The sequence below is a fragment of the Jaculus jaculus genome, chromosome 13, assembly GCF_020740685.1.
Source record: "Jaculus jaculus isolate mJacJac1 chromosome 13, mJacJac1.mat.Y.cur, whole genome shotgun sequence".
Taxonomy (NCBI): domain Eukaryota; kingdom Metazoa; phylum Chordata; class Mammalia; order Rodentia; family Dipodidae; genus Jaculus; species Jaculus jaculus.
In genome coordinates this window covers 36,529,426-36,547,861 of record NC_059114.1, presented here as the reverse complement: position 1 = coordinate 36,547,861, position 18,436 = coordinate 36,529,426, and the positions used below count along the sequence as shown (strand labels likewise).

The window sequence follows — 18,436 nt, the reverse complement described above, 5'->3', positions numbered from 1 at the left end:
TTCCCAGCTCAGATGTGTGGATAGATTGCCAGCTCAATTTCCAGCCTGATCACAGCTGAACAGGCTACTCAGCACAGGCCCAACTATAGCTTATGTACTGTGATCTCAGCAAGACAAAACAATTATCTCAAATGGGCAAACTCCAAAGGAAAACAAATAGCTCAACAAACCAAGACAAGATATCCCCACCTGGAATGTCTAGTTCCATAGTTGAAGTCTCCAATGAGAACTACTTAGAGAAGGCTCCAGATAAAGAGCTCCAAAATTAAATTATGATAAAATAACAAACTTAATGAGGACATGAATAAACAGTTGGATAAAATGGAAGAGAATCAACAAAAATAAACTCAATTAATAGTAGAATGAATTCAATGAATTCAAAGAGGACATGTTCAAATGCTTGAATAAATTCCAGGAAAGCAAAATCAAATAAATGCAATAAGAAAACCAAACAAATAAAGGAAAATGGAACCCAAGAAAGAGACAAAGATGCTGAAGGAAAACCCAAGGGAAATTGAACGTGAAATAACTCAATCAAAAGGCTCCCAAGAAAGCTGCACCAACAGAAGAGATCATGTAGAGGATAGACTATCAGGACATGAGGACAGGACACAGGAAATAGACTGGGAGATCAAAATCCATGACAAGTTCAAAAAAAAAAATGACCAGAACATAAGGGATATGTGGAACTTAAAAAGACAAACATTTTTATTATGGGTTTATAAAAAAGGTAAGAACTACAGCCCAAGGGGATACAGTATATCCTCAATAAAACTGTAGAAAAAATTCCAAAAAAAATTCCAACCTAGGTAAAAAGGTATACAAAATATCAAATAAACAGGACCAGAGATTATATTTATCAAGCCATACTAAGGATAAAACACTAAATGCAGAAATTATTGAGATAATTGATACTAATTATCTCAATGCATATTTTGACTACTAGAGTTTTGTAATGTTGCTCTGATCAAAGTAAAGTTAAATGGCTGTTTTATTTTTCTTTTATGATTTATAGATCTGTTATCCATTTATTTTATGTTCTGTTGGCTGTCCAATAGTTATGACTGTATCACAATACGTGTAGTTTACATCACAATGATGTCCAGTTATCGAAAGACAGTACTGTCGTGAGCAACCTTCCCTTTCAGTTCCCAGTTTTTCAGATTTCTACAAGCACATAAGGTTCCATGTCCACTTACCTTCACACCTTCTTTCATACAGTAGATCTGTAGAGCACTCACACCATCTGAGAATGGGTGGATTTGTAGATTAAACGGAGGAGACCTCCTCTCTCTCTCCTTGGAATACAGGAAAGAACATATGAACTATTTTATAAAGGAATGATTGATTAGACACCAAGCCTGTGTTTCCTCTTTAACAGCTTAACCATATGTTATTTGACAAAATAAATAAATAAGTAACTCACAATGTATGTACTTGAATTGAATGGAAAAAAACTACCTAGGCAAATAAGAAATACAGGACTAAATTTATGGGTGGTGTCATCCATCCTTGAATTGCCTTTGATCAGTGAAATGTGGGAAGTGAAGCTATAGTTTAATAGTGTGGATAAGTAGAGCTCTCTGATATCACATGAAATTTGATTTATGAGCAAGATAGGGGGACTGTGGAAGATGACTTCATATCATTGAAACATATAAGCTGCTAACTTTTTTCCCCCAGATTAATCTGAAATAAATCAAGAAGTCACTGGAAATATGACAGATAATTCAAACAGGAATTTCCTTTCTACTCTTATCTATCACCTAGACCTTAAGTTATAGTTTGAAGGATACAATCAAAATCTGACTTGATATATATACTTTATTTAAGAATAAGTACAAAAGACAAGCACATGAAGTTTGGTATAATTGACCTAGGTATGTTGTAAAACAAGTCACCATGCTTCATATTTAGATTTATTTTGCACAATTACATTATGGAATAAAGCATTACTAAAATTTAAGCGTGGTCTATAGAGATGGCTTAGCAGTTAAGGTACTCCCCTCTCTTAAAACTTTTTTTATTATTTATTTATTTATTTGAGAGAGAGAAAGAAAGAGGTACAGAGAGGGAGAGAGAGAGAATGGGCTTGCCAGGGTCTCCAGCCATTGCAAAGGAACTCCAGAAACATGCACTCCTTGTGCATCTGGATTATGTGGGTCCTGGGGAATTGAACTGAGGTCCTTTGGCTTTGCAGACAAATGCCTTAACCACTAAGCCATCTCTCCAGCCTAAGGTGCTCCCCTCTTAAGCCCAAGGACACAGGTTTGATTCCCCAGTCCCATGTAAGCCACACAAGGTGGCACATGCATGCAGAGTTTGTTTGCAGTGGCAGGAAGGCCCTGGTGCACTCATTCTCCCTTCCTGCCTTCTTCTGTCTCTCACAAACAAAGAAAAAAACATTTTAAAAAAGTCAATGGAAGATGGACATTACATAAAAGCAACGAAATAATGAGATTTGAATCTATTATTCAAATTATTAAAAAAATCATTCATTTGATTGTAAAGAACAGTCTCTGAGTAGACAGTTCCAAGTTACTGCAAGGTTTTATCCCTTTCCAGTCAAGAGACTTGGGAAAATTTTCAAAGTGATTTAGTCTCAGTTGCCACATTTAAAAAACTTGAGAATAGGACTGGATAAATTGTTTAATGGTTAAGGCACTTGCCTGCAGAGCCAAAGAAACCAAGTTCAATTCCCTAGTTCCCACGTAGGTCAGATGCACAAGATGGCACATGCGTCTGGAATTGTAGTGACTGAAGGCCCTGGCACACCCATTATTTCTCTATTTGCCTCTTTCTCTCTATCTTCCTCAAATAAATAAAATAAAGTGAAATGAAAATTAAACAAATGAAAATAATGATGAGATTCAAATGAAAATATGGATGTGAAATGCTTAATTCAATCCCTGAACTTAAAGGTGCTTAGTCCATATCACAATTACTTTATCTTCACCATTGTCTTACTTCTAGTTCTAGGTTTCGAAACTCCAGCAGCTCATTCTGGTCTCTGGCATCCTGTAGTTCCTGTTGTAGCCGGTGATTTTCTGCTTCCTGTTTGTCAATCTATGAAAGCAAATCCTGAAGTTAGGTGAGCATTGCTCGCAGATATCAATTCACAGCCTGGAATTGAAACCAACACAATTTCTTTCTTTTTTCTTTCCTCCCAATCTGCAATACTGGAAACTGAAGACAACACTTTATACATGCTAGAAAAATGTTCTGCCTCCAATGAACTATTCCCAGCCTTCTTTTTACTTTTATTTTGAAACAGGGTCTAAGTTGCCCAGGTTGGTCTTGAAATCATGGTTCTCCTGCCTCAGCTTCTTGAGTAGATATAATTACAGTTCTATGCCACCAAGCTCAACTAACAAAACTCCTTAATAGGAACGCTTAGTCTTGACAAGAGCCCAAGTCCTTGATACTGGATTATGACCCAGCTGTACCATGCTTGCCAGTTTTGAGGGGAGGGAGCTACACTTGTGTTTTTGCCTGTCAGGCTGACAAGGGCATCATGATTATATTTATTACTTGTCAAGAATAGAAATTTTCACTGAAAATAATGTGAATATATTTTCTATTAAATTTTATAATTTTCTAATAATTTTCAACTGAACTGCAGAATTATTTTCCTTGCCCTGATGGACTTTCAAACTGTTCCTGTCCAGTATAAGATGAATTCTTAACCTTTCTGTAGACTAAAGGTAAATACAAAGGAAAAGTTACTTTTGATCTTAAAATATTCTGTTATGTTTGTTCCAAATCAAAGGCTGATTTTAGATAACCAACATTAATCATATCTATTGGGCATTTAGATCTTTCTTTTATTTCTTGCTTTGGTGAGCAAGTTCCTAGACATGCTGTTTTATGCTCTGATAGTGGCTGTAGCCCCTGACACACCCATTCTCTCTCTTCCTCTGCTTCGTTCTCTCTCACAAATAAACAAATGTAAATAAAAAAATTAAAAGGGAAAAGAAAAGAAATAGCCAAATTTAATAAGTAACTAAAACACAGTATCTTCTTGGAGTGAAATTCTGTCACTTCCTAATACCAAATAATATGTGTAGTGGGTTTTCTTGTAGATGGAAATCATATAGGATGCATGCATATACATACACACATATATATGCATATATAATATACATATAGGTATGCACATATGGTTAACAAATTGGTGAGGAGCATGGGTAACATCCTTACAAGTTTGCACAACACGCAGTGGGGAGCCATGCACACTTCCACTTAACTCATGGTGATGGTGGCAATGGGACGCAGTTGAGCATGTAGCAAAGGACAGAGCCGGGCCACAAAAGCCTCCCCTCCCAGGCCCCTGTGCCACTCCTGAGAGCGCCCCCTGCTGTTCCTGGATCATCATTTTCTCCTCTGCCCCACTAGGGTGGTGAGCCCCACATACCTTTTCTAAAAGCTCCTGGTTTCTCTTAATGAAAAGTTGTTTATCTTCTACCCAGTGTGAATCCTGTTTGACAAAGAATATTGCGTAGTCAGCATTTCAGTGTGCCACCAAAGAGCATGTGTCCTCAAACCACTTGGCCAGAGCCATGTTCTTGCCACCCAATTTGTTTGTCTGCACTTGGTCACTGGTTGTGGTAAATGACACCCACCCCTGCCAGCTCCTCTTTCAAACATTCCAGGGCCAGAGTTGCCAGGAAATAAACCTCCCATTTCAATCATTACTTACTCTCTCTATCTTTCCCAGTCTGAACAATCCAGGACCAGCCTTCTGGGGACTCAGAAGTGACCACACAGGCAATCAGTGAAACAGGTCAGAATGCACACAGGCTCAATATATGGATGGAAAACATTAAATGCAGAACTATAATGTAGCACAGAGGCAGATAATGCAGCTGCAAGAGGGGACTTTGTGCAACTCTAACCTATTTGTACTGGGCTTCTCTCTTCCTTGGCCTTCTTTGTCATGCCCAAATTCATTTACTGCTGTGGCTAGGTTTGGACTGAGGCCAGAATAACACCAGAGACAGAAATAGTTTACATTCTAACAGTTTGAGAGAGGTCACTGTGGAGAGCCAAGCCAAGTCCTGGGTACAGCCCATGCAAGGGATGGCCCAAAAAAAAGGAGAGACTGGGCCATCTATTTTAGCAGAAGAGCTAGACACCAAGTGCCTACCTGGCCTTTCTGAGCCAGAGTTGCTTCCAGGTCTTCTATTTTGGCTTTATACCTTAGCACCTCTGCTTGGAGTTGTTCTTGAGCCTGGTGAGATCAAAATTCCAGAAATCAACAAGCAAAATGGTTATTATGCAGTTGTCTTTTCATACGTTCCTCTATTTGTACTCAGCAAGTGTGAGAAAGAGAAAGAAAAAGGGGTCTCTAGGGGGAAAGTTTCTAAGTTGTCTTCATTATCTAGCATGATGCAAATTCCCTCATAACAATCATAGTGGTCTTCACTATCATCAGGTAAATTAATATTCAAGATTTTTAGGTAGCCATTTAAGAACTCTCATCACATTGTGACTCTTGATTGCTACTTATCAGCAAATACTCCATCTCTTATCTGTAGGAACATCCTTGCTCCTCCTCCTCTTACCCTTCTTCTGTCTCTCTTTCTCTCTGTCTTTGTGTGTGTGTGTGTGTGTGTGTGTGTGTGTGTGTGTGAGTGTGTGTGTATACACATGTGTTGGCATGTATGGGGCACACTGCACATGTACACAAACATGTGTGGAGGTCCTAGGTTATCTTCAACTGTCTTTCTCATCATTTTCCACCTAACTTATCAAGCCATGGTCTCTTAGAGATTGCCCATTCAGCTAGTCTAGCTAACCACTTTGCTCCAGTGAATCCCTCACCTCTGCTTCCTGAGTGCTGTGATGACAGGTGATCCACCACTCCCAGCTGGCATATGGGAGTGTCCGGTCTGAGCTCAGGTTGTCATGCCTGCACACAAGTATTTTATCCACCCATTTCCCCAGCCCCCACTCTCTTGAGCGAGTTCCTTCCCTTAAAAATGTTTCATTTTGCTTCTCCAAATCCTATCCATTCTTTCAGAGTCAACTTTGTGTTCTGTATCTAAATTATATCATTTTAATAATAATAGTAAATACCAGTATTGAAAATCACAAATACAGTACTGAGCTAAGAACATGAGCATACAGGAACATCCCTTTCTAAAGTTTGCTTCTTTGTCTATTCTGAGTCAAAGTTTTCCAACTCAAAGAATTTACATTTTAGAATTTACATTTAAAATTTACATTTGTCATTTTAGATAATGAAAGCAGTTTAGAAACATACTTTGATCCTAGAAATATCCCCACCTCTTACACTTGTTGAGCACAAGAAGAAAAACATGACAGACAAATATGTACATGCTACCATACATATGTTAGCATATATGTATATACTACCACTTGAAGTGTATGGTTGTCATTTCCAGAATACTCTCCAGTGCATTCTAGATCCTCCAGGAAGAGTGGGATAAAACAACTGGATACCATTCTTCCTCATGCAAATGTCTATAAGGTGAATGTATCATGGTAGTTATGACCCTGAGGTCAGGAATCTGGGTTCAGGTCTTAGCCTTGTGACCCTAGGCAAACAATTTAACTTCATCAAGCACATATAGCTTCTAAGCTATTATTTCTTCTTCTATAAATGAGAGAAAACCACAGTATCTAATCCACAGCACTGTTTAGTATACTCACAACATTCAGAGCACAGAAAGCACTAAATTTCTTAATTGATTGTGTCCTTCATCCCTATTTGTTTACTTTTTATTTATTTAATAGTGAGAAAGAGAGATAGGGGCAAGAAACACAGAGAGTGAGCGAGTGAGCAAGCATAGGGCCTCCAGCCACTGCAAATGAACTCTAGACTCATGTGCCACCTTGTACGTCTTTCTTACGTGGGTTCTAGGGAATTGAACCAACATCCTTTGGTTTTGCAGGCAAATGCCTTAACCACTAAGCCATCTCTCCAGCCCCCTCCCTTGAATTTTTAGAAGAGTTATGAATGTCTGTTAAGAAATACCAGAAAGAACATTTGGCCCAGTAAGTTTGAACTGAATCTAAGTTTTGCCATTTTACTAGCTGTGTGACCCTGGGTATGCAAATAATTTCTCAATCTTAAATTCTTCTTTATACCTGTTACTTGGGGGGGGAGGGGAGGCTGTTATGAACAGACAATGACATACTGTCTTTACAAACCCTAGGTAAGCCATAAATATAATGTGCACTTTTTAACTAAGAAAAGAAACTGGCTAAACATTAATTCTAAAAGGCAAAAATTATTTTTCAAGGAACAGACCTAAAAAAAGAAGTGTTTTTTTTAATCAAATTAACTATTACTTAGCTGTACAAATACAAGTTTTCAAATAATAAAGATAATAAATATACATTCAACTTAACCTCTGTTAGTTTTAATTCATTTAGACTTAAGGCTTATTGATGAAGTTGAAAGCAACAGAAAAAAAGAAGGGCACAGGGAAAGCCGTCTCACTGATACACATTTTGAGCTATGTGTGTACATTATACATATATTGTATATATGGAGAGAGAACAATCTTTCTCTCTCTCCCTCTCTCTCTACATATATATATATATATATATATATATATATATATATATATATATACACACACACACACACACACACACACACACACACACACACACATATATATATATATTTAAGATTAAAGTCAAAAGTTTATTGCACTAAATGTCAGAAAAATGGATCTAAATTATCCATGAATAATTTTTAAAGAAAATTTTCACTTTTTATTGGTATCCATTAAACTAATCATAAATACAAGCCCTATCAATTTCTCTTAATGGAGGTCAATGACAACAAATTCTAGATTCCCTCCTTTTTAAACCACCATATAAGTCTGAGCACACTCCAGTCTCATATCCCAGAGGTATGGTTCAACAAATTTTGATATTAAAAATTAACACTCCCCAAATTAATAATGCTTATCCAATTTAACCTATGCCGATTTTACTGTCCAATGGAGAATCTGTTTTCCTTTTTCAGAAAGTAGCAACACCAGAGGAGGTAACATATACTTTGCATCTCAGCCAAGGCCCAAGTGAAACCACCACTGGGGAGATGAGCAACTGTGCTGCTTCCATGGCGAGCCTAACAAGCAACACCAGGGTGAAGGAGACAGACACTGAGGATACTCAACACATACCAATGCAGAAATGCAGAGGCTCCTAAGAGCTCATCACTGAAGTAGATTTAAAACATAGCCTTCAAGACTCAGGGAATTTTGGAGAAAATGGGGCAGAATGATTGCAACAGCCACAGATTGAGGCATCATGCCCAGAGAAAGTGTCTCCCCCAATAACTGACTGCTGCTCCCACAACGTGTAACCCCCAACCCCATGGGGAATACCAACAACCCTACTGAGGAGGTTCCCCAGCAGAATGGGGGCAAGGAGGATGGAAAAGATGGTACCAACACATGATGTATACATAAAAAGTATGTTCTTAATGTAAAAGAATATTGCATTAAAATTTACACTAAGGGGACTTCTTACTTAGACAAAAATTAAATTAAAATATCCTCTTCCTTATGCACATGCATGCATGTGCACACACATGAACAAGAGTTTACATTAGCTTAGAAAAGCTGAAGCCAGGTTAATTTAATGAGGAAAGAATGCAAAAACAGAATACCCCCAGAGTATAGAGTAATGGAAAGACTATTTGAAAGACTATGAGGGCCATTTTCTGTCCTTTGTGTACAACCACCTCTAGTGAGGAAACTAAAAAGCTACTGACAATATTGTGTCTATGATAGTTTTATGCTTCAAGCTACTTCAGAGCACCTGTGTAGGTAGACACTGACCTTGGCTTCCCGTTCAGCATCAATTGTGCCTCCAGTCTGCTCCTGTAGGAGAGCATATGCTCTTTGGAGGGCCTGGTATTCTTTTGTTAGTTGCCGGAACCGTAGCTCAGATTCCTCAGCTGCTAGACTCTTGGAGTGCAAAGAAAAGCCAAAAAGTCATTGTGAAATGCTCAGGTCCTGTGTTCAGTGTGAATAGTAGTATTTCCCACTTGTTGAAAAATACTTTTGTGTTTTATTTGATTGTATTTTTAATTCTAAATTATATATGTAGGGACATAAATACAGTAATGTGTTCAAGAGAGATAGTGCAGAATTATGTAAATAGTTATTTAAAAACAGTTACTTAATTATGCATTTATTATTATTTCACGTTTGGGCTTAGATGTCAACGAATTTTAGATCCCAATGAGAAGTCATATCAGATTTTGAAATATAAATTTTAGGAAAGGATACTCAGAGCTTTACTTTCATTTCTTTCAATGCATTAGTACCCACAAAGAAATTTTAAATTAGCATTTATAATTTAATCCTAAATAAATCACTAAAACCTTTTCTTGTTTGTTTTGTTTTCAGCATTGGACCTTGGACTTGAGAGCATAGCACGATTATCACCAGGATTTTTGTCAAAAATGTGGATTGAAGGGCTGAGAATGTAGCTCAATTGGAAGACCATGAAGCCCTGGGTCAGTTTCTAGAAACCACATGGTAGCCTGTAACCCCAGCACTCAGGAGATGAAAGAAGGAGGATCTTCAGGAGTTCAGAGTCATCCTTGGCCACATAGTGAGTTTGAGGCCATCCCGGACTATCTTAACAACAACAAAAATAATAAATAAATAAATAAATAAATAAATAAATAAATTAAACAAAAATGTTAATTGAGCTGTTTTACTCCCCAGATCTTGAGTCAGGAGTTATGTTTTTGGTCTGAGAAGTTTCACTGTGACTGAAACCCTTAGAATATTCCAATGAAGGTGGGCCAGGGAGGATAATTTGCTAAGCAGTGCTTTCAGCTCTTTCTAGAAGGCTCTTGAGTTTATTCTTTGGTTCACATCTTTCCCAGAGGAATTATTTCAAAGACACTTTTCTTTGGAAATAAGGAATTAAGTTATAGAGCTGAACTGTAGAGAAATTTCTAGAAAGGTAACATGACATAGTTGATGCTAATTTTCAAGAGATATGAGACTCAAGTGTGGTCACAAGTTCAGTGACTGCTATGGATCACTTTGTGCTTTTTCGTCCATTAAAAGGAAGACTTGGTGGCAATATCACACAAGACTATAGAAAATAAAACCTTACTTCATCCAAGTCATCATCAGGAGTAGCAGGTGTCCGGTCTGTCCTAAATGAGGCCATGGACGATGTTTCTGAATCCATGGAATCCTCATCATAGCCAATGAATGGGTCTAAAACAGGTCTCTAAAAAGAAGGAACATGTACATTTACTAATACTAAAATGCAGAAAGCTGAACTATCTAGACTTCACTAACATGCATAGGGATAAACATAGAAGGCATGGCTTCTTCAGCTCTTCTTTGATGAACTTAGAACATTAGGTATGAACACAACCCTACCTGACATGTTTCTCTCCTATTATTTCACTTGACTCATTCCAAGAAAATCCATTCATTAATTCTTCCTAAAACCTTCATAGTCTCATTTATATAGCATTTACTATTATAATGAGTGAACATACATACTATTTCTAGTATTTAAAATATGTGCAAAGGGATTTGAAAACTCAGGGCTCCATGTGAAGGAGCCAATCACATCAGAACTATTTTCATCCCTTCCACTTCAAAATCCAATGACCTACTTTACATGAACAAACATCAGAATTTGACACATAGAAAAACCTAATGAGACTTCTTTTGAATCATAAGAGGCTATACATGTATTGGTGAATTGAGAGTATCATTACCAATAATATTGGCCAAGTGACTAATGCAAACATATAAAGCAAGTATAGCACAGGTATCATTAATATTATGCAATAAAGATATCAGCCATGAGTGGCTTTTTCATATTTTTAGAATGTAACTTACCAACCTGTCAGATATGGCTTTCTACATTAAATCCAGTGGCTTCTCTATTCAGAGTAAGTTAAACTACAATTGCTTTTCAAGTTAAAATCTGCAATAACACACAGCCATTTTCCTACTCTGAGTAATGTGAGTAGATTTTCTAGCAAATAAAGCTTATGGTTTGCTGCAATTTAGGGACATATGCTTTATCATGTTTTGCAGGAAGGCCCCTCAGCAAGCCTCTCTGCTATAGTTCTTTGTGGCAAGAGCCTGATAACCCACTTTTCTCATTACCTTGATTGGCTTGGAACTTCTTCTATGCTTTCTCCTTCTGAGGAGCTTTTCTCGGTCCTAGAAGACAGACAAGGACTTTTCAGATCCACCTCAGTACACATTTCCCTGCACTTTTGTTTTGATTTGTTTTATATTCAAAGGCATGGTTGTTTCTCCCTGGAGGCATTACATATTTTTACCTAAGGTAGGATTTTATTTTGAAACTTTTGCATATGTTATGTAAATATTTTCAAAGTACAAATATTATTTTTCCTTGATAATTTAAGTGGTTTGGAGAGCTTAACAAACAGAAAGTATGCTGTGTTCCTCATTTTATGCTTGAAAAACAAGAAGTACTGAAAATAGTTATATTCCCTCAAAGCCCAAAATTACTTTGACTCTGTGTTGACAAAATATTATTTCAAGTAAAAAATTGAAAATAGATATAAACTTATTGCTTATGTTTCATCATTTGTAAGGCACAGAAAGCTTTCTTTTCTGACTATTCTGGACCTTGTTTTGATCCTGCAGCTTATGGGAATAACAGCTGGAGAAGAATATCTAGTTGGTTGAACTCATATAGTACTTCTGTTTTGTTTTATTTATTTTGGGGAGGACATTTATGATTTTCTGGGAAACTCAATGAATACCTACATATAGTGATAGACCTCTTGATTCATTTTTGTATGAATGTAATTTTTGGAGATATTGAGGAATTTATTTTTTAAGCAGCCTATATTTTTAATGAAAATAAACTATGTGGAATGTGTCCCTGCTCAACTTGCTTAAACAGGCCAAAATCCTGTAGGAAATTTATAGTTTATTGTCAAAATGGTCAAAAGTGGTACATTCTTGAATTGGGGAACATGTGAAGTCTGTGACTTACTAACATGTGGGAGTGAAGTGAGTGGCCCAGGCTTCATACCCTACTTAATAAATGATCTGATTTAAAAAAGCACCATTTTGACACTTAAAAAATTAACTATGTAAGTAAAAATATTTTGATACTAAAACCTCAGAATATATGAGACTTGTAATTTTTTTTTTTAAATTTTTAACTTTTTATTTATTTATTTGAGAGTGACAGAGAGAGAAAGAGGCAGAGAGAGGGAAAGAGAGGAGAGAGGGCGAGCCAAGGCTTCTAGCCACTGCAAACGAACTTGTGCATCTGGCTAACATGAGTCCTGGGGAATTGAACCTTGAACCGAAGTCCTTAGGCTTCACATGCAAGTGCTCAACCACTAAGCCATCTCTCCAGCCCAAGACTTGTAAAATTTTATGTATTGCTTTGATTACCCTCTTAACCAAGTATGTACACATTATAATCTATACTCAATTTGGAAACATTTTAAAAACTAAATAATTATAGAACTGGAGAGATTGCTTAGTGTTAAGGTCTACAAAGCCGAAGGATCCAGGCTCAGTCCTCTAGGACCCACCTGAGCCAGATAGACATAGTGGCACATGTGTCTGGAGTTCATTTCCAGTGGCTAGAGCCCTGGTGCACCCATTCTCTCTCTGTTTCACTATCTGCCTTTTTCTCTCTGTATCTCTATCTCTCAAATAGATAAAAACAAAAAGTAGTTTTAAAAATAAATAATTGCAGACAAAAATTAGTCTTTCCCACTCTCAACAGTAGTTAATCATCTTGCTCACATACTCTGGAGACTATTGCCTAACAGCCCTTTGTCCCTCACTAATTCTCAAATCCACCTAGGCTTGGTTTGGAAGTGTCACCTTCAGAATAAAGGTAGAGAGGCAAAGAGGAAAACCCAAAGGCATGGGGATCTTTCAGTTCATAATGCTGCTAGTGAGGACCTCAGCCAGATGCACATGGGACAGCAATAACTATCTCGTCAATTGAAAAAATTTGTGCTAGAATTCCAACATCATTGCAAAATTATGGTGTTGTGGTTTATTCCTGAAATCTTTATTGAACTGGATCTATGTAGCAGACAATGATTTAGTATTAGAAACTAGAAGTATATGATCCTGTTATAGGAAAAATGGGCATAAGGATCTTGATATTGGAAGACAATTATAACTTACATCTACTTACCCTTTGTCCATATACAACAATGCATTTGAAAGCTCATTTATGCTCAGATGCTTATTATGTGCTCGGAAGCCATTATCTGTGTTACCAAACTAGCTGATGAACAAGTATCAGTGGAAACTATAAAGCAGTTCAGTAGCAGAAAATATTTTTGGAATAGTCTCTGGAAGATAATCACATACTGAGTGTATGAATGTGGGCTTTGGGGGTTAATCCAAAACATTAAATGCTTCCATTGTACCCAGGTTTGCTGGCTACTTATCCTTGGGAGTAGCTTAGAGGTTATGGATGGATTCAGACCTACCCTTGTGAGTTCATCAATAATATTCTGTTGCTCTATGACCTGAAGTTTTAGAAACTCTGTCTCTTGTTCTTCATTAGCTTGATCAAGGTCATTCAATGATTTTAATTTCTTCAGGGGTGGGTGAGATGTTATTTTTTCTCTCTAGATTGGCAAAAAAAAAAAAGTAAATGTGGGAACTTAAAGAATACCAAACTTTAGTTATTAATATAAAGTACTTCCAGGAATAGGGCTCCAGTTAAATTTGAATATTGCCCCCACTAGACTATACACTGTTATCTATGCCAATGAAAACTCTCAAGCACATTTTATCTGTCATAATATGGTGAAGTCCTCATGGATTTTTCTGAAAATTCCTATGGCTGCTTGGAAGTCCTTTAAGGAATGCATTAGCATATCAGTTACCCATACATAATACAAGTGGTGGCATTGATTTTCTATGCAATGTTTAACCTCTCTCCCAGGACTGTAGAGGGCATGCTAATACAATCTTGGAAGGAAGTTTCTGTGGCTGAGGATTTGCTTCAGCATCTACAAGCTTTTGAAGAGACTGCAGATTCCTTAAAGCAGTCCTTCAGATCTGCAAATTTACAAACTCCATATGACTCAGAGGCAGCAACTTTCTCTTTCTTGGTTCCTTAAAGCTTCCTTCCGTCATAAGAGAAAATCCAAACTGCACTGTAATTTAGAAATATCTCAGAGAAGCAACAAATTATCCAGCTCATGCAGTAAGGGAACGAAGGGAGCTACATTTTTGCCGCCTGGGATACACACCATTTCGGAATTCTCCTTGGTAATGGCTTTCAATTTCTCTTCCATGCGTTGCAAAGACACCATCAACTCGTCATTTCTCTTGGCGAGGCACTTGTTCCTCTCCAGGAGAGGTTTACATTGTTTTTCAGTTTCCCGCACACGTTTCAACTAGGAAGAAATAAGTTAGAATGCATTCATTTATTCCATTTAGGGAGAGGTAGGCATGGGGTCAATGGGTAAGGGAACAAAAACACCCCTTTGTCTCTTTCGTTGTGTTCTCAGCACTAACCACTGACATTTCAGACCTCCATTTAACACATCAATTACTTTCTTTATACTTCCCTTCAGTGCCTTTTCTTTTTTCTTTCTTATGGTTGGCAAAGTGGCAGTTGGATCACCTTATTAGAGCCCTATACTGAGACCAAGGTGATGTATATATAGTTACAGAAGTGTATATGTATGAATATATAAGCAAGATTCATACAAAGTGTGTGTGTGTGTGTGTGTGTGTGTATGACTAATACTAGACATTATATCAAGGAAATAAAATACTTAAGTGTAATGAAAGGGTCAATATACCAAACAACAAATATTAATGTGTAAACGTTTAGTAAATAACTTCAAACACATTTAAACAAAATTGACAAAACTAAGAGAAATACACATTGGAACAGATAGATAAGAACAGGTAGACAAAAATATCAGAAGGATACAGAAAATTTTAAATGGGTTTTAACAAGTTCATTATGTGCTCAGAAGTTATAAGTAATAATAATTATGGAATACATCTTCTTTTCATGAGAACATGGAACATTTCTAAAATTGATCATATGCTGAAGAAATAAAGAAAATCTCAATAAATGCCAAAGAAATGAAATACCACTAACTCAAGTAAAATTGAAGAATTGGTACTAAGTAATCAAAAAGAAATCTCCAAATGTTTGGAAATTAAGACACGCACTTCTAACTATCACTTCTGAATCAAAGAAAAAATTACATGACATCAGAAAAAAATTGAATGAAATAGCAACACATTATAACACAACAAAATTTGGGATGAGGTCTGGAAAGACTGCCTAGCAGTTAAAGTGCTTGCGTCCAAAGCCAAAAGACCCAGGTTCGATGCCCCAGAAGACACATAAAGCCAGATGCATCTGGATGCACAAGGTGACGCATGCATCTGGCATTCATTTGTAGTGGCTAGAGGCCTGGATGTGCCCATGGTCTCTTCTCTCTCTCTCTATCTGCTTCTTTCTGTCTCGTACATACATACATACTTTTAAAAGTTGATATGATAGTAAAGCCAAGTCTAGAGAAAACACTACCTAAAATAAATATATTTTAAAAGGAGAGGAAGGGCTGGAGAGATTACTTAGTGGGTAAGGCTCTTGCTTGTGAAGCCTAAGGACCCGTGTTTGACTCTCCAGATCCCAGGTAAACCAGATGCACAAGGTTGCACAGGTGTACAAGGTCACACATGCACACAAGGTGGCACATGTGTCTCGAATTTTATTGCAGTGGCTGCAGGCCCTGGCACTCCAAATCTCTCTCTCATAAAAAATTACCAAGTAGACTGGAGAAATGGCTTAGAAGTGAAGGTGTTTCCCTGTGAAGCCAAAGGACCTAGGTTTGATTCCCCAGGACCCACATAAACCAGATGCACAAGGGGGTGCATGCATCTGGAGTTCGTTTGCAGTGGTTGGAGACCCTGGCACACCCATTCACTCTCTGCCCATCTTTCTTCTATCTCTCTCTTTCTTTCTCTCTCTCTCTCTGCTTGAAAATTAATGACAACAACAACAAAAAGTACAAAAATAAAATGGAAAAATAACTCTTATAAGTCCATTAAAATGTAAAACTAGGGCTAGAGAGATGGCTTAGCAGTTAAGTGCTTGCCTGTGAAGCCCAAGGCCCCCGGTTTGAGGCTCGATTCCCCAGGACCCACGTTAGCCAGATGCACAAGGTGCGCTCGTGTCTGGAGGTCGTTTGCAGTGGCTGGGGGCCCTGGTGAGCCCATTCTCCCTCTCTCTCTATCTATCTGTCTCTTTCTCTCTCTGTCTGTTGCTCTGAAATAAACAAATAAAAAGTATCAAAAATTTTTAAAAAAATGTAAAACTATAAGCCATAGAACAGAATATAAAAAATAATTAGCACACAAAACATTTAAAAATATCCAAGATACTACTAATAAACATGAAACATAAAAGAAAAAGAACAAAATACTAAATGCAAATACTAAAGGAAATCCAAAATGCCAGCAGAGATGTTAGAACTCACTTAACCTCTTGAGAAATAATAAATATTAACATTAAAATCAAAATAAGAATATACTTTATGTCTACCAAAATGGTTAAATTTAATGAACTATGCATATTAGTAAAGAAATAGAGAAAATTCAACCTTTACACATCAGAGCTCAGAGTAGGAAGTTTTATTACAGTAACGTTAGAAAACAGCTGATCATGTGCATGTAGTTGCCCCATTCCTAATACTTTGAATGTCCTAAGAAATCCCATAAATATCCCTGAAAACAGAATGGGTACATAGTCCTGTGCTAACTGAATGGTATAGGCCAAGGAAAGAGAAGCAGCTCCACATTTGTCAATACTGAGCAATAAAAGCCAGACTGAAAAGCATAAATATTATATGATTCTCCTGAAAAGTTTAAAATGGTGATAGACACTTGTAGTGACAAAATCAGAATAGTGTCATCTTTAGTGGGTGATAAATGGGAGGGATCCTAAGACCAGGAGGTCCTGATACCCTGGTAGCCCTCCACCTTTCTTCTCGACTGTAGCTAGGTGGGCTTTATTTACTGCATCATATTCTTATTATTGGCATTTTTCTCTTATGGTATGTTTCTGTAACATAATATGTACTGTTATACCATAACACTTAACAGAAAATATAATAAAAGTAGTTTGAGTACAACTTACCAATTCATTTCGTTCATCTCCCAGCAAGGTATTCCTGTCTTCTAATTTTCTGATAGTGGCATTCAATTCAGCTATTCTCTTTTGATTTCTTCGCAAATCCTATACATGAAAATTAAATGGGTATCTCTTCCATAATGATTTTCCCAAAGTTTTAGAATGCCACTCAAGAAAGTCACAGGGTCACTCAGTACTCCTTATCTGGCTCATGAAGTTACAGTTCCTTTGTTTGAGAAGAGTAAATATTTACTTTTCTAACTCCCAATATTCCCCATTTGGGTTAAAGACCAAGCTTGATTAAATTTAAAAGAATGATTTATATGTGGCAGATAGTCCCTCAAACCCAGATTCATGGTGGGGGAACGGTAGAAGGCTGAATCAGCTTATCAGAGCCCTGCACTGAGATCAGGGTTATGCTGTGATAGCATGAGGTTCTAGGAACATCCCTGTGTCCTGGATGCACACTGCTCTGCACAGCACAGACAGTGACAGGAGGGGACATCTTAAGAGATTGACATGGGGCTTTGCAAATTGTGTCATACTTCTGGAAAAATCAGTGTGAAGGAGAGAACATTACCTTCATGTAATAAAGGTAATAACTTTGTAGGGTAGTCTAGAATAAACTATTTTTTTCTCAGTGCAACTGCCAGAATCAGCCTGAATCATTTCACAGGCAGCAGCTATGGCTTAATCCTATCCTACATGACTGCTATCCTCATGATCATAGGAATATCATTTTTCATTTGAGAGTGCTTTACTGTTGATGAAGCAGTTTTACACACATTACATCCCCAGAGTCACAATATCTTAGGATTCAGCAGAAAGGGCAAAATTCAGGCAGTTCTTAACTCATTCCTGGTTTTGTGGCTACTGTCAATTAGTCAATAATTAATATGTATTTAATGCTAACTCTATGCCAGTTACTGCACTCAAAAATGTTTATATCTTGTCTTCTAAGCCTTAGATCAGCCCTACAGAAAATACCAAGGCCTCCATTTTAAAGATAAGGATACTCATAGTGAAGTGCTTTGCTGAAAGCCACTCAGTTAATGACAGATGTAGAATTTAAACCAATGGGACTGGCTCAAAAGCCCATTGTCTTGATAATTGTGGCATGTTCCACATAGATATTAACAAGAGAAAATCTGAGACTGGTGTGCTTTCCACCACTACCTGTCCATGAATTATTCATTACTTTACTCTAAGTATACTTTGTAACTCAGCTCTGTTCCTAAATAATATATTTTAACCTTTTTAGGAGTTAAATCATATG

The 18,436-nt window shown here is 37.2% G+C and overlaps 1 protein-coding gene across 4 annotated transcripts in view; it reads right to left on the bottom strand.

The window, feature by feature from the left end:
* Positions 1-18,436, bottom strand: part of Jakmip2 (janus kinase and microtubule interacting protein 2) — a 248,800-nt gene that overhangs the window by 41,656 nt on the left and 188,708 nt on the right. For 3 of the 4 annotated variants that reach the window (XM_004664740.3, XM_045132490.1, XM_045132488.1), the window contains 10 exons: positions 17,167-17,265; positions 14,252-14,398; positions 13,481-13,621; positions 11,142-11,198; positions 10,123-10,242; positions 8,826-8,954; positions 5,147-5,230; positions 4,415-4,477; positions 2,968-3,066; positions 1,200-1,298 (listed from right to left, as the gene is read on the bottom strand). In XM_004664740.3, coding sequence (XP_004664797.1) covers positions 1,200-1,298; positions 2,968-3,066; positions 4,415-4,477; positions 5,147-5,230; positions 8,826-8,954; positions 10,123-10,242; positions 11,142-11,198; positions 13,481-13,621; positions 14,252-14,398; positions 17,167-17,265 — 1,038 coding nt within the window. The remainder of the gene's footprint in view (positions 1-1,199; positions 1,299-2,967; positions 3,067-4,414; positions 4,478-5,146; positions 5,231-8,825; positions 8,955-10,122; positions 10,243-11,141; positions 11,199-13,480; positions 13,622-14,251; positions 14,399-17,166; positions 17,266-18,436) is intronic. The other variant, XM_045132489.1, reaches the window with a different exon arrangement.